Source organism: Oncorhynchus clarkii, chromosome 32, assembly GCF_045791955.1.
Source record: "Oncorhynchus clarkii lewisi isolate Uvic-CL-2024 chromosome 32, UVic_Ocla_1.0, whole genome shotgun sequence".
NCBI lineage: Eukaryota > Metazoa > Chordata > Actinopteri > Salmoniformes > Salmonidae > Oncorhynchus > Oncorhynchus clarkii.
Genome location: NC_092178.1, coordinates 13,498,718 through 13,515,037, shown reverse-complemented (window position 1 = coordinate 13,515,037; position 16,320 = coordinate 13,498,718). Strand labels below are relative to the sequence as shown.

Sequence of the window (16,320 nt, the reverse complement as noted above, 5' to 3'; positions counted from 1 at the left end):
AGCATGGAGGTGATGGTGTGGAGATGCTTTACTGGTGACACTGTCAGTGATTTATTTAGAATTCAAGGCACACTTAACCAGCATTGCTACCACAGCATTCTGCAGCGATACACCATCCCATATGGGTTGTACTTAGTGGGACTATTATTTGTTTTTCAACAGGGCAATGACCAAACACACCTCCAGGCTGTGTAAGGGCTATATGACCAAGGAGAGTGATGGAGTGCTGCATCAAATGACCTGGCCTCAACAATAACCTGACCTCAACCCAATTGAGATAGTTTGGGATGAGTTGGACTGCAAAGTGAACAAAAAGCAGCAAACAAGTGCTCAGCATATGTGGGAACTCCTTTGAGACTGTTGGAAAAGCATTCCAGGTGAAGCGGGTTGAGAGAATACCAAGCGTGTGCAAAGCTATCAAGGCAAAGGGTGGCTACTTTGAAGAATCCAACTATATTTTATTTTAATATATATTTTGATTTGTTTAACTTTTTTGGTTACTACATGTGTCATTTCATAGTTTGTCTTCACTACTATTCTACAATGTGGAAAATACTAAAAATAAAAAACTCCTTGATTGAGTAGGTGTATCCAAACTTTTGACTGGTACTGTATGATATACACACACACACACACACACACATACACAGTATTCAGAAAGTTCCATATTTTGTTACGTTACATCCTTACTCTAAAATTAAGTATACCCCCCCCCCCCCCCCCCTCAATCTGCATACAATACCCCATAATGACAAAGCAAAAACAGGTTTTTAGAAATGTTTGCAAATGTATAAATAACAGAAATACCTTATTTACAAAAATATTCAGATCCTACTGATGTAAATTCAATTGATTGGGCATGATTTGGAAAGGCACACACCTGTCTATTTAAAAAGGTCCCACAGTTGCCAGTGTCAGAGCAAAAACCAAGCCATGAGGTCGAAGGAATTGTCTGTATCGCCGAGACAGGATTGTATCGAGGAGTGGTAGGCCACACAAGCTCACAGAACGGGGTTGCAGAGTGCTGAAGTGTGTAAAAATAGTCTGTCAGACGCCATCTGCCCCAATGCATAGAACCACCTGTAAAGTTTGGTGGAGGAGGAATAATGGTTGGGGCTAAGCCCCTTAGTTTCAGTGAAGAGAATTCTTAATGCTACAGCATTCAATCAAATTCTAGATGATACTGTGCAACCGTTTGGTGAACGCCCTTTCCTGTTTCAGCATGACAATGCTTCCGTGCACAAAACGAGGTCCATACAGAAGTGGTTTGTCGAGCTCAGTGTGGAAAAACTTGACTGGCCTGCACAGAGCCCTGACCTCAACCACATCAAACACTTTAGGGATAAATTGTAACGCCGACTGCAAGCCAGGCCTAATCGCCCAACATCGGTGCCCGGCCTCACTAAGGCTCATGGCTAAATGGAAGCAAGTCCCCGCAGCAATGTTCCAACTTCTAGTGTAAAGCCTTCCCAGAAGAGTGGAGGCTGTTTAGGCAACAAAGGGGGGGGGGGGACCAACTCCATATGAATGCCCATGATTTTGTAATGAGATGTTTGACGAGCAGGTGTCCACATACCTTAGGGCAATATTATGTTGTGTATCTACAGAAGTTAACATTGAAGGAAAGCCCATGGATAACCTTAAACATAATGAAAAGGAGACTATTTTTTGGCAGAGACAACAAAACAAAGCACATTTAAACAAAAATGACTTGCTGAACATTCCAGGATTTCACAAAGGACAGACGATGACACCGGCTCCAAAGTCAAACAAAGGACAGACGATGACACCGGCTCCAAAGTCAAACAATTATCAAGTTAGTAGTTCTTCAAAAAAATAAATAATATTTATTGATACTTGGAATACTAATTTAAAAATATTTTAGATTTTTTTTTTTTTTTTAATGAGCCTATACAACACAGTTTAATAGTGCAAATAAAACATTCATGATTTAAGAATCTTTCCCAGTATCATTGCAGGGTAAGTGATAGAAATCTTTCTTTTCCTCTTTTTTTAATTTTTTTAAATGTTTTATAAACATGTGAGGCACAAGTTAGAGTTTAAGACAGAGATACTGCATTAAGACAACTTGCTCAAGTGCCTTGTTCACCAGCAACACCAGTCAGTCCACAATAGTGGGTGTATCAATATAATAACATATCCTTTAAGAAAACATATAGTTCAGACATTTTAAAAGACAGATAGGGAACACAGAAAAAAGGCCTTTCTACTCTGCCTCCTCATCTTCAGAGGTTTGAGAAGGGCACCTGGAACAGCAGCAGAGTCTTTGGGGCAGCTTCCCAGACAAAGACTACGCTTAGTCCTGAACTAAAAAGCACTTTCAATCATTTAGCATCATTTTGGGTGCAGGACTAGGCTGAATATTTGTCTGGGAAACAGCCCCTTTGTGCATGTGTCAGGGCTCTGTGTGTTCCTGGTCACAAGAGGACTCTCTGCTGAAAAATCTTCTGTCCCTGATGGTTAGGCTTCCATCACAGTTTTCACAACTGCTGTCACAGGGTAGGGGGCTGGAGCTCTGGGGGACCCCCGAGTCATGGCTGTGGCCTAGACCTGATGATGTGGTGCTGGAGAGGCAGAGAGAATAGGATGAGAGCACTCAATGAGTAAAAGGTCAGAGGTCATGTGCCCATTTTGGCTTATACAATTTCTCCGTCAACAGTTCAGCAACTTTGTGCATTTATTCCATGGACAATCGTCTTTGTTGTGAGTCAATCAACGGATGACATTGAAAAACCATCGCTCAAGCCGTACATTTTGAACAAGAAATCACAACGTGCCTGTACGCTTACCTTTCGCCGTTCGAGTCGCAGTACTCCTTGCGGCTCTTCTCTACGGGGAAGCGTGTGCGGTGGCAGTCACTACACATCTGGATGGCCTGGGCAACTGTGTAGCGTGTCTGGCCCGAGACACACGCCTCCATCTTGGTCACGCTGAGCTGGGATTGGAGGAAAAGGTGCACTCTGCTGTCAGACAGCAGCAGGGGGTCCTGGAGGACACTGATGAGAAAGATCTACCCAATTAATCATAAAGAACACCAGCCAAAAAACTAGCAGTAGATACATACAACGATCAAGAACACCATATACGGTTAAAGTCGGAAGTTTACATACAGCTTAGCCAAATACATTTAATCCTAGTAAAAATTACCCGTCTTAGGTCAGTTAGGATCACCAGTATATTTTAAGAATGTGAAATGTCAGAATAATAGTAGAGGGAATGATTTATTTCAGCTTTTATTTATTTCACCACATTCCCAGTGGATCAGAAGTTGACATACACTCAATTAGTATTTGGTAGCATTGCCTTAAATTGTTTAACTTGGGTCAAACATTTCGGGGAGCCTTGCACAAGCTTCCCACAATAAGTTGGGTGAATGTTGGCCCATTCCTCCTGACAGAGCTGGTGTAACTGGGTCAGGTTTGTAGGCCTCCTTGCTCGCACCTGCTTTTTCAGTTCTGCCCTCAAATGTTCTATAGGATTGAGGTCAGGGCTTTGTGATGGCCACTCCAATACCTTGACTTTGTTGTCCTTAAGCCATTTTGCCACAACTTTGGAAGGATGCTTGGGGTCATTGTCTATCTGGAAGACCCATTTACAACCAAGCTTTAACTTCCTGACTGATGTCTTGAGATGTTGCTTCAATATATCCACATAATTTTCCATCCACATGATGCCATCTATTTTGTGAAGAGCACCAGTCCCTCCTACAGCAAAGCACCCCCACAACATGATGCTGCCACCCCGTGCTTCATGGTTGGGATGGTGTGCTTTGGCTTGCAAGCCTCCCACTTTTTCCTCCAAAACAAAATCATGGTCATTATGGCCAAACAGTTCTATTTTTTTGACATTTCTCCAAAAAGTTCCATCCTTGTCCCCATGTGCAGTTGCGAACCGTAGTCTGGCTTTTTTATGGCGGTTTTGGAGCAGTGGCTTCTTCCTTATGGAGCGGCGTTTCAGGTTATATAGGACCCGATTTACTGTGGATATAGATACCTTTGTACCTGTTTCTTCCAGCATCTTCACAAGGTCCTTTGCTGTTGTTCTGGAATTGATTTGCACTTTTCCCACCAAAGTATGTTCATCTCTAGGACACAGAACGAGTCACCTTCCTGAGCGGTATGACGGCTGCGTGGTCCCATGGTGTTTATACTTGCGTACTATTGTTTGTACAGATGAACGTGGTACCTTCAGGCGTTTGGAAATTGCTCCCAAGGATGAACCAGACTTGTGGAGGTCTGAATATTTTTTTCTGAGGTCTTGGCTGATTTCTTTTGATTTTCCCATGATGTCAAGCAAAGAGGTACTGAGTTTGAAGGTAGGCCTTGAAATACATCCACAGGTACACCTCCAATTGACTGAAAATATGTAAATTAGCCTATTAGAAGCTTCTAAAGCCATGACATCATTTTCTGGAATTTCCCAAGCAGTTTAAAGGCACAGTCAACTTAGTGTATGTAAACTTCTGACCCACTGGAATTGTGATAGTGAATTAATCTGTCTGCAAACAATTGTTAGAAAAATGACAAAGTAGATGTCCTAACCAACTTGCCAAAACTAGTTTGTTAACAAGAAATTTGTGGAGTGGTTGAAAAACTAGTTTTAATGACTCCATCCTAAGTGTATGTAAACTTCTGGCTTCAACTGTAAGTCTTAGAGACATTACAACAGTGTGTGTGAGGAGGTTGAATTAATTGTTATTCTGAGCACTCTGGTACCCTATGCCAAAGCACTACAACAGGAGAAATTGATAAGGAGATTGTAGTCTCAGCAGGGGTAAAAGTATATTTATTTTCCTCCTGGGTACAGAACCTCCTATGTGTGTGCATGTGTACAAAACATTTCATAGAAATACATAATAGAATCTCTATTGGCCTCGAAGTAAATATTACTAATTGAACTCAAATATATGACCTTTTAATGTGGCATAAACACCAGTCATTATGTTTTCATCCGATTGTCAAACAATCAGAAGGGTTCCTGTAGGCTACCCGCACACGACAGCGGATTGTCATTATCCCTACACTTACTTGTACCCTGAAGTGATAAGTCTACTGCGGTCTGTGCGTGTCAGTCGTCTCTGCCTTGGAAAAATGTCAGTGTTTCTACCACAACGCCTTCTAGAGCACATATACCACCTGTTTAAGTCCATTTTTTCATACGGCTCACTAGAACTTGGCAATGTGGACAAAATTCCATGTCGTGATAAATTGCCTGAATTGATGAAATAAATCAAATAGTATGTTTAAAATCCATTTTTATTCTAATTTAAAACTACTACTTTGGCAATTGTAGCCATCAATTGTCCCTTTAACCCATATCAGAAAACCTTCTAAATTTCAAACTGTGACATTCCTCTAGTATAGGCTACTTATCGTAATGAAGGATATCAGCAAAATGCCGGCAATAAGTGAGTGATCGGTATGGTCAGTGTCGATCATTTTTGGCTTATCGTTTCAGCTCTATGGCTGACATGATAAATACCCACTGGTTGAACCAACGTGGAAGACAGTTGAACTGACGTTTGTGCCCAGTGGGTAATGTTGTAAAAGCCTACAGTTTTCTTGAAATGTTTTAATTATTGTGATAGGCACATATTTTGCCAGGACAACGTACTGGACCGGCTTACTTTCCCTCCTGGTCATCAGTACGTAATGTTTTCTGTTTCCACACGTTAAAAGTGTGGAGTGGAGGAAATTAATGAAGTAGCCACAAGATGGCGTTTGGTGCCATAAAACCATGGGTATAACTTTTATACAGGGCAAGTAGAGGGTTAACAAAAACAAATGTCAAAATACCAACAACAACAATAATAAACTGAATTAATTAGATAGCAGGCCTCAATTCCAAATAAATGGCTGCAGCAAATGTTTCCTAATGCACACAAGGGGATCTACACCAGAGATTGATATGGACTGCTTGACCTGATTACTAGAGGTAGGTAAACATCTGGCAAACTGACTTTGGTTGCATCAGACCCACTGCTATATCTAGATTCTAGCTCATCCCTTCAAGCCTTCTGAACATGCACAAACTGGTAGTCATTCACAAGGCTGAGAGGGGAACTGAGGAGAGGAATAGAAGAGGACACTAACGTCTCTAGAAACTCCTGTAGACCCTTCATCCGCTGGTTGACCTGATAGGGGTTGTTCAGACTGAAGAACGGATTCCAGGGAGGTAATTTGGGCAACTCTCTGGAAAGAGACAACACGTTGAACACCTTATTGGATACACAAAACATTGTAAAAAATAATAATAATAATGCTTTATAATAAACTCAAGTCATAAGTTTGGACTTCATACAGTGTGACTAGTCGACCCCTGGTAAGGCTACAGTGTGACTAGTCGACCCCTGGTAAGGATACAGTGTGACTAGTCGACCCCTGGTAAGGATACAGTGTGACTAGTCGACCCCTGGTAAGGATACAGTGTGACTAGTCGACCCCTGGTAAGGATACAGTGTGACTAGTCGATACCCTGGTAAGGATACAGTGTGACTAGTCGATACCCTGGTAAGGATACAGTGTGACTAGTCGACCCCTGGTAAGGATACAGTGTGACTAGTCGATACCCTGGTAAGGAAACAATGGGCAAGTGCCTACCCTGTGTATGCATCATTTCTTTAGGAATGAACAAATGATGCAGTGAAGAAGGCCATCAGTGAAGTATCCCAGGGTTATACGTACATGAGCATAGCATTGTCCTGCAGACGCTGCCGGAGCCAAACAAACTCACTGTACTGCCTACGCACACAGGATGTCTTCTTCCTAAAACACATGCTATTGGTCTACACTCAGGAAGCAGGAAGAACAGACAGGAAGGAAGAGGTTGCCAGTAAATCTCCTCAGATTCCTCGTTATATCAGAAGCCGAAGATAATGTTTAATGATGATAATATGATCAAGCGGAGCGTGCCATGCAAGTACAGTACTCACATGTAAACAGATCTCGTAGTCGATGTGCGTGTGCCAGAAGTCATCTTTGTGGAACTGGGGATCTTGGACCCAAACACTGACAAACTCCTTCAAAAGCCCCCAAAACAAAGTGTTGTTCAGAGGCCTCAGATAGAAAAAAAGACAGAAACCACGCACATCCCTATCTTTTCACACAAGAACAATGAGGCCACAGGATAGGAAACCTTTCAGCAGAAATATCACCTAACCTCCTCAATCATCCACGAAAAAAGCAAAATCCACAAAATGAGATTGGCTTAATATGGAGAATGAATAAGATCACCAAAAGCTACAGCATGTGCACATTTTTGTTCCAGACCAGCATCAAAATACTAACCAAGAATATTAGCTCTGGTTAAATAACAAAAGCTCTCCGGGAGCAGGATTAGTGACTACTGCTGTAATAGAGTAATGACAGACGGATCGATCACGCACCTGTTTCATTAGACTGTCAATCCTGTCCATTGTAGAAGGGAATCTGAGGGGACAGAGACAAATTGGGAAACAGTGAGGCAAGAATGAGATTATAACATGTTGTGCTTTCGTCTAGTAACCAGTGTCTCTATGCAGTTATATGAGTCAGTTATATGACACAAAGGGGTTTTTTCACACAGAAAAACAGATGCACTCAGCAATGTTTAATCAAACAGTCAAATTCCACTGTTCTCAACCCAAGATGCCCAAAAGAGCACAGGGAGCATATTTTGGCAAAACAGCAAACCTCAACTGCTTAGAGAAGAACAACCTAAACTGCATGAGCGCTCTAACAACACAAGCCATTGTAAAAAAAAAAAGAAGGTAAAAATGTCCTAGGAAGTGGATTTGCTGCGAGAAGAGAAATCTGCCTTATTCATAAACAGCTTACCCACTCAGTGATAAAACAGCACAACACAGTCCTGTAAACAATACAAAGCCTAGGTAAGCATGTGGCACGCTGCAAAAGAGTAAAGCTACAAGGTATACAGGACTAGGTTAAACACTGACACAAATTCCATTCATATAAAACAAGGTTTATACTGTACTGGCAAACTTTGGAAAGTATAGACCTTTGTAAAGGCCTTTGAGAACGAGTTGAAGTGAACCCTAGAACGCCAAAGATCTTCTGGTGCGTCTGTAAACAGCTGTTCCATTGCGGCTGTAAACAGCTAGCTAGCTAACTTAGTCTAGTTCTCTCAAGGTTCAAATTACAATAGTATTTGCGGGTGGGATGGTCCTTACGTCCAGGGACAAATATATTTTAGAAAATTAAAGTTGACAGATTTCGCAAAGAAGCATCGCATGCATTGTCTGAATGAATATTAACGTTAGCAGCAGGAGGTGGCGGCACCAGGATTATGTGTAGCACATGGTTAACTATAATAGGTGGGTACATTGTTAATGTCAGCTAGCTAGCTACATATAAGTATGATAGACAGCCATCCAATATGTGTTTTCAAACGTTAGCTTGATCTGCTAAAAACAATGTTAGCTACCTAGCTAGTGAACAGATTCAGTCCCAAAGAGAGAAATGGGACAATACAAAAACACGACTGCAGCGGAATATCCAATGGTATATCACCTGAGTATAATGAAGTACGGTCTAATTGAGATGTTTCCTAACCTCGGTTACAGAGACCCGTGAAAGCTGTTACACTGTCTGGGGTTTGCGCCATACAGGGATGGAACTCATACATTACAGGGCTACTCTGCAGTCCATGTAAAAGTGACACTTCACTGTGGTCACTCTCCAGGGTATGTCTCTCTTGCCTCCACTATCCGTGCTCTACCCTTTCGGTTACAATGGATGTGAGATGATTTATGTCATGCATGCCCAATTTAGACATACAGTATGATTGGATTAGTATTGGCCTAGTGGGCATGTCCAATGAATAGGGATGTTACCATTTTCACGATAAACCACAATAAAATTCCTGATGATTATTATTACCGTTTCAAATTATCATTAAAACTGTGTTTGATTACCACGGTTTGAAAAACTCACAGTAAATACTGTCCAGCATCAACCAAAGTTAGCAACAGTCTGACGCAGGCGCAGCGTGCAATGTGGGTTTTGTTTTGGGTGAAAAAACATGGCGGAAGGCAGTGACAGCGCTCTGGAGATTTTTCGGCCTTCTAAGAGGACCAAATCTGAAGTGTGGTCGTATTTGAAGTTTTACAAGAGCGCTGAGGGAAACTTAAATCAAAGATGGTCACCCTGTTTGCAGAACATGCAAAATAAAAATAAATAAAACATTTTTAAAAAATGAATATTATTTTAATCGCTGCGAAAGGACCCTTCAAATCTCTTGAGTCATCTTTGTGACCACCACCAACTTTTAGCTCAATGCATGATGTGGGGACTTCGGAATGTGGGAAAATGTCATGATTTGTCTGTCCAACTGGCTAATAGCTTGTGAATAATGTAAACTGAAGCTTTCAGTGTTATCTACTCTTGTAAAAACACTACACGCTGTTCTTCTGCTGTATGTGTTGTGTGTCTGCAGACTCTATTCACCCATTAAACTACATAACGTGTTATCGTGTGCAGTCACCCAGCCAACATATTTTGTTCAATTAAAATTCAGCCGATGTTGACTTGGTTGTAAAAGTGTTCCAACAGGAGACTCCTATATTTATGTCAATTGTTGGGCTCATTGCAATTACTATCACTGTCTTCTTAAGACTCATTTGTATTTATGTAAATTGTGCATGGGGTTATTGCATATACTCAAATACAACACAGAAAATAGACTGCGTCTGTGTGAATAACAATGTAACACTCAAAATAATAATACATTTACTATTCCCTTGTTTAGAATGGGAGTGCAGCAGGCAAACCTAGTGATGCTACTGGTCCCTCATCTACAGTTGTGACAAACACTGAGCAAGTATTTAAAAAGGCAGGCTGCTTACGCACGCACATCAAAACATACTCAAGACCTCACTGCAGCCCTTTCATATCACATCGCAAAGGACATGATGCCATTTCACATTGTTGAGAGGCCTGGCTTTCTGAGGCTGATGAGGGTTGCCGTGCCTCACTACAAAGTGCCATCACCAACATTATTTTACAAGACTGAAATCCCAAATCCCTGGGGGGGGGGGGGGGGGGGTCGTCAACAAAAAAGACCTGGTCTGCATAACCACAGACAACGCAAAACATGATCAAGGCTTTTGAAGGGTTCTGTGGCTTGGGTGCTTTGGCCATCATTTTAAGCAGGCCATCTCAAGGGCTTTGAAAATTCAGAGAGTTGACACAGCAGTCAAGGCCTGCCATCATCTGGTCCAAGGCTTCTTGCGGAGCTGGAAGAGAAAGAGAGAATTGAGAGAAAAGCAAGCTGCCCTCAAGATGCAACAGAAGGCTCAGATCCATGATGATGTGGTAACCCGATGGGGATCTAAACACAAGATGCTTGAGCGTCTGATGCCCAAGGATGCCGACATAAGTGTCATGGGAGCAACTGTGCCAGCTCCTTGAACCTCTGAGAAAGTTTACAGATGCACTTGCTTCAGAGACACAAGTGACACTGTCTGCCATCAAGCCTGTCCTGGACCACATCACCTATGATGTTCTGGTGGAAAAGGATACAGAGCCATCCCTGACCAGGGAGATGATACGGATACAGAGCCATCCCTGACCAGGGAGATGAAAAGGATACAGAGCCATCCCTGACCAGGGAGAGGAAAAGGATACAGAGACATCCCTGACCAGGGAGATGAAAAGGATACAGAGACATCCCTGACCAGGGAGATGAAAAGGGTAATGAGAGAAGACCTTAACAACAGATACACAGAGAAAGCAAAGAGTCATGCACATGGCTTGTTTCATTGACCCCCGCTTCAAAAGGAGCTTTTTAGATGAGCCTGAGGCTGCAAAAGTTGACACTGACAGCTGTGTCCAGGAGGCCTTGAAGCTGACAGCTGTGTCCAGGAGGCCTTGAAGCTGACAGCTGTGTCCAGGAGGCCTTGAAGCTGACAGCTGTGTCCAGGAGGCCTTGAAGCTGACAGCTGTGTCCAGGAGGCCTTGAAGCTGACAGCTGCACAACTCAGGGAAGAACCACAAAGCACCAGCAGCACCTCCACCACCAACACCCCCACAGCGGCATCGGAGGGGAAAGGCCTGGCTGGGATGCTGAGAAAGATCACCTTGACAGAGTGAAAGAAGCGATCAAGGTCTACCTGTCTCTGCCACCCATTCCAGCAGAACAGGATCCACTGGTGTGGTGGAGGGGCCATGCATCAGAGCTGCCTCACCTTGCCAGGAAGCTTTGGTGTATCCGAGCAACCAGTGTGCCATCAGAGAGTGTTCAGTGCCAGCAGGCACATTGTTCTTACATGCACATTGGATGTGTTTACAGATGGTTGTATTGTTCTTACATGCACATTGGATGTGTTGACATATGGTTGTATTGTTCTTACATGCACATTGGATGTGTTTACATATGGTTGTATTGTTCTGACATGCACATTGGATGTGTTTACATATGGTTGTATTGTTCTGACATGCACATTGGATGTGTTTACATATGGTTGTATTGTTCTTACATGCACATTGGATGTGTTGACATATGGTTGTATTGTTCTTACATGCACATTGCTTTACTTGTGTTGCTTTTATATGCACATTTGATTTGCTTACTTAAGGTTGTGTTCATTTAAACCTGCACTAGGGAAACTTTTACCTCATGGTGCCATCTTTAACATTACTGTTATTATTTAAATGTTTATCTACACAAAAAAGTGCTGCTATTTTATTTGTTTGTTGATTTCAATATAAAACTTGGTGAAATGATTTCAGTTTAAAAAAATGTAAAATCCTGTCTCAGAGCTCTTCAGACAATTGCTTCGACATCATGGCTTGGTTTTTGCTCTGACATGCACTGTCAACTGTGGGACCTTCTATAGACAGGTTGTGTGCCTTTCCAAATCATGTTCAATCAATTGACTTGACCACAGGTGGACTCCCATCTCAAAGATGATCAATGGAAACAGGATGCACCTGAGCTAAATTTCGATTGTCATAGCAAATGGTCTGAATATTTATGTACATTTTTAATACATTTGTAAAAATTTCTAAAACCTGTTTTTGCTTTGTCATTATTGGGTATTGTGTGTAGGTTGATATTTTTCTTCTATTTAATCCATTTTAGAATAAGGCTGTCACATAACAAAATGTGGAAAAAGGGAAGGTCTGAATACTCCGAATGCACCGTATACACAAAGTATGTGGACACCCCTTTGAATTAGTGGATTCGGCTATTTCAACCACTGTATAGTGTATCATAGAATGCCTCCTTTCCAACAAGGGAGTTTGTCAAATTTCTGCCCTGCTAGAGCTGCTCCGGTCAACTGTAAGTGTCGTTATTGTAAAGTGGAAACGTCTAGGAGCAACACCGGCTCAGCCGCGAAGTGGTAGGCCACACAAGCTCACAGAACAGGATCGCCGAGTGCTGAAGCACGTAAAAATCTGTCGAACGCCATCTGCCCCAATGCATTGTGCCAACTGTAACGTTTGGTGGAGGAATAATGGTCTGGGGCTGTTATTCCATGTGAAGGGAATTCTTAACGCTATAGCATACATTGACATTCTAGACAATTCTGTGCTTCCAACTTTGTGGAAGGCCCTTTCCTGTTTCAGCATGACAATGCTCCCGTGCACAAAATGAAGTCCATACAGAAATGGTTTGTCGAGATCAGTGTGGAAGAACTTGACTGGCCTGCGCAAAGCCCTGACCTCAACCCCAACGAACATTTGAATGAATTGGAACACCGACTACGAACCAGGCCTAATCTCCCAACCTCACTAATGCTCGTGGCTAAATGGAAGCAAGTCCTGGCAGCAAAAGGGGGGGGGGGGGGGTAATTCCTGCAGCTAGCTGACTTATGTAAACAATGTGGCTGTCAAACATTGGAATCGTATGCTAGCTACATTTAGTTTAGTTATATTTTTGGCTGTCGTGTTAGAAATTCATCTAGCTGGCTAACAAGGTAAGCTGATTTTTCCTCTACATCATGCTAGCTAGCTCTGTGGTTACTTGCTGTGCTAGCCAAATGTAACACCACCAGAGCAAAGCGGATAATAAAACAGGAAATTAACTGTCTGATTATGTTGTTTAGTGGATCTGGTAGCAACAAGTCAATGTGTATATATAACTATTTTCTTCTGTTTTAGTTTTTGGGGGATCAAGAAACACGAACTTGTGATTGCTAGCCAACTAGCTAGCTATAAGCGCTGGATGTGTACTGGTGAACCTCTTGGTTGCGTGTGTATTATAGAATGTGCTATTGTTTTGACAATTGAAAGGGTCTATTAAAGAGACAGAACATCGAAGAAGAACTGGGCAAAAGACATGCTACAATAGGCAAATGTTAATTGGACATCAATGGATATTGGTTTGTTGAGAAAATAAATCAAGAACTGCTAAAACATTTCCCACTTCTAATGAAATAACACTGAACATTTGAATTAATAATGAGATTTATAGAACCTGGGAGACTATTTCTTTATCCATGTGGCCCCGGGCCCTAGGGGACATCTTGTTTTTGGAGAGCCAATCTTTCAGGGTACAGTGGAGACTCATTTTTCCTTACAACAAGAGCTATTCACATTTCAGAGAGACTCATGTTTCCTCCACTCACTGCCACTTCCAAGAACTGAGGACAGGGTACAGGGATAATTAACCTACTCAAGCAGTGCCCTGTCTAATGCCAACCTCTCAACAGAAAAGGCTATCAACTAACCCAATCCTACTAAACATCACATGATATTATTCGTGCCACTATTGGCCAGTTAACAGCACAACAGATCATCTAATTTACTGAGATTGAGTTAAACTCCCTATGCATGGCTAACTTTACACAGCATGACTGACTGATAACATGTAGATATGCATCAACAAATCTGCCAAATCAGTTATCTGCCACAGAATTGAATACATTGCGTATAATTCTATGGTAACCTATTAATAACAATTCAATAGTCATTGTACCAGGAAAGCAGAGCTGTGTCTGAATTCTTGTTCACATTGGCAGTTTGAAGTGACTCAAATCAACAACAACAAAAATTGCATATACAATATTCATTTTTTTCCCTGCAGTCTGATAATCCAAGCTACATTTCAAACTCCCTTCGTTAGTGGTTTGAAGTCAGACAAATCTTATTCCTGCCCATGCGACTTGGTCAAATCTGATTTACTTGCCCTCAACTGTTTTTTAGACTTAATTGGCATATCTTGATTCTTGCTAATTACTCTGTTGGCAGTTTTCACAGAAAATGTGGTAGCTAACACGCTTGTTATTTGTTTACAAACAAATTAGTGAATGTGCTAGAAAACTAAACAGCTGCTGTGGCTAGCTAAAAAGGCCTCGTTTTGAAAGAAAGATCATCTCATCCTTTGAGGCTTTAAGTGTTCTTACACTTTGATTTTAAACATTCAAAGCTACTGGGAAACGTCCATGGCAGACTTTGTTGTCACCTTATCTTGCTACATATTTTTTGATTGATAGGAAGCATGAGCACCACCAATCCGGCGACACCACCGTGCACACACCTGTCGTTACTATGACAACTAGTGTAGCCATGTCAGCAAATGACTGCCATCTAAAAACTAAAAACACACACACACACACACAAATCCGATTTGGTTACTTGCTGTTTGGACAGTCAGTATTCCAAAACGGATTTAAAAACAAAACTGATTTGAGCATTAAGGCAGTGTGAACAATGCTTGATAGCATCAAGCAGCTTAGGGCTGTTTACAACCAGAGCTCAATCAAAATAGCAAAAATGTTTCTAGGATGTGCAAATTAAAGTATAAATTACGGGAAGTCCACCATAACGAAATTACGACTCCGATGTTTCACTTTAAAATGTATGCCAACCAAAAAACATTGATTTCAAAGTTTAACAAATCATGAAACTTTATGCACAATGACTGCTTTGAACAATTTACACAGTAAAAAAAAAAACGTGGAAAAACTACAGATGCAAAGTTTGGTAACAGAATTACGGTAAAATCTCCCTCAGTTCTCCCTGTATATGCAGTTCTTCCTGTAAATGTGTTTTTGTAAAAATGTCGCTAGAAATTGTTAAAAGTAGCCTGATTTGTTCAACCTTGAAATTAATGGTTTTTGGAATTGCCCTTATACAACTACTTGAACAACATCCTAATGTTTGAAAAGAGACAGCCTTTCTTCATTATGTTGAGTTATATTTTACAGTTACAAAAATGTATTTGTTGCGAATGTAATGCGAGTTTGCTTGGAAGCAATTGGAGAAAGTGTGACAAACAGACAGGTATGTTCGCCTGCAATAAGGTTCAATTCTACACATAGATAGGCTAAGCAGCAATAACATAAATCACGCTGCAAAATTCTGTTGAATTACAAAACAATTGAGAAATTGTGATTGCCTTCGAGGTAGACTAAATTTGATTGGCATTTGAACCGTTGCAAACGCACGAGCCACACGTTAGAAACACACCAGGGAAACCATGGCAATTGGATAACTTCTCACCAAATGAAAAGCATGCTTATCTCTGGTAATATAGCACAACGTTTCTTTTTACCCTTCAGCTGGCAATTCGCTCGATAGGACTTGGTGCCGCTGGGGCGGACTTGATTTCTTCGCTGCTTGCTCTGTTCGCGGTTAAACCGACTGTAGTTGTTGTCTGAAGAACTTGAGGATGACGCGCCCGCTCTGTTCATTCATTTTGCTCGTGCACGTTCCTGGTCTGAAATCAGGGAGTATTTTAACCAAAACTTCAGTGCACAACAACGCATTTAAAAACAAATCGAACAATCCTTTGACTGAGCTACAGGAGAGGATACATCTTTCTTTGCTGAACACTGGAGGCGACGAAATAAGGGAGCCCATTCATTTTCAATGAAGGGAAACAAATTTGGCTGGGAAGCAAAGTGGGCGGGGGACCGTGACCAGGTTAGGACCAACATTTGAAAGCCTAACTTTTGTTCAATACCTACATCGTGTACTCCGCGACATCACCGTGCTATTGACCAATCGTAGCTCACTATAGCTTCCAGCCCCTACTGCATTTTGCCGGCGGCAGGTAGCCTAGTGGTCAGAGCTGTTGGACCAGTAAACGAAAGGTTTCTAGATCAAATCCCCGAGCTGACGAGGTAAACATCTGTTGTTCTGCCCCTGAACAAGGCAGTTAACCCACTGTTCCAGGGCCATCATTGTAAATAAGAATTTCTTCTTAACTGACATGCCTGTTTAAATAAGTAAAACATAGACTCCTAGCACTATGTAGCCTGCTTCCTAGCACCAAGATGAGGGCGAAGCAAGCTTGGCTATCTGCATTTATTGAATTTGGCCTTTACTATTGTAGCCTTTACGCATTGAATAACAC

The 16,320-nt window shown here is 41.7% G+C and overlaps 1 protein-coding gene across 1 annotated transcript; it reads right to left on the bottom strand.

Annotated features, from left to right (window-relative positions):
• Positions 1–1,886: 1,886 nt before the first annotated feature.
• LOC139392209 (sorting nexin-10A-like) lies at positions 1,887–15,791 on the bottom strand. The gene is made up of 7 exons (XM_071140014.1): positions 15,517–15,791; positions 7,406–7,448; positions 6,953–7,039; positions 6,705–6,805; positions 6,114–6,212; positions 2,811–3,017; positions 1,887–2,585 (listed from the first exon to the last, which is right to left on the bottom strand). The coding sequence occupies exons 2-7, from the start codon at positions 7,433–7,435 to the stop codon at positions 2,417–2,419; spliced, it is 693 nt and encodes a 230-aa protein (XP_070996115.1). The 5' UTR covers positions 7,436–7,448; positions 15,517–15,791; the 3' UTR covers positions 1,887–2,416.
• Between the last annotated feature and the right edge of the window lie 529 nt (positions 15,792–16,320).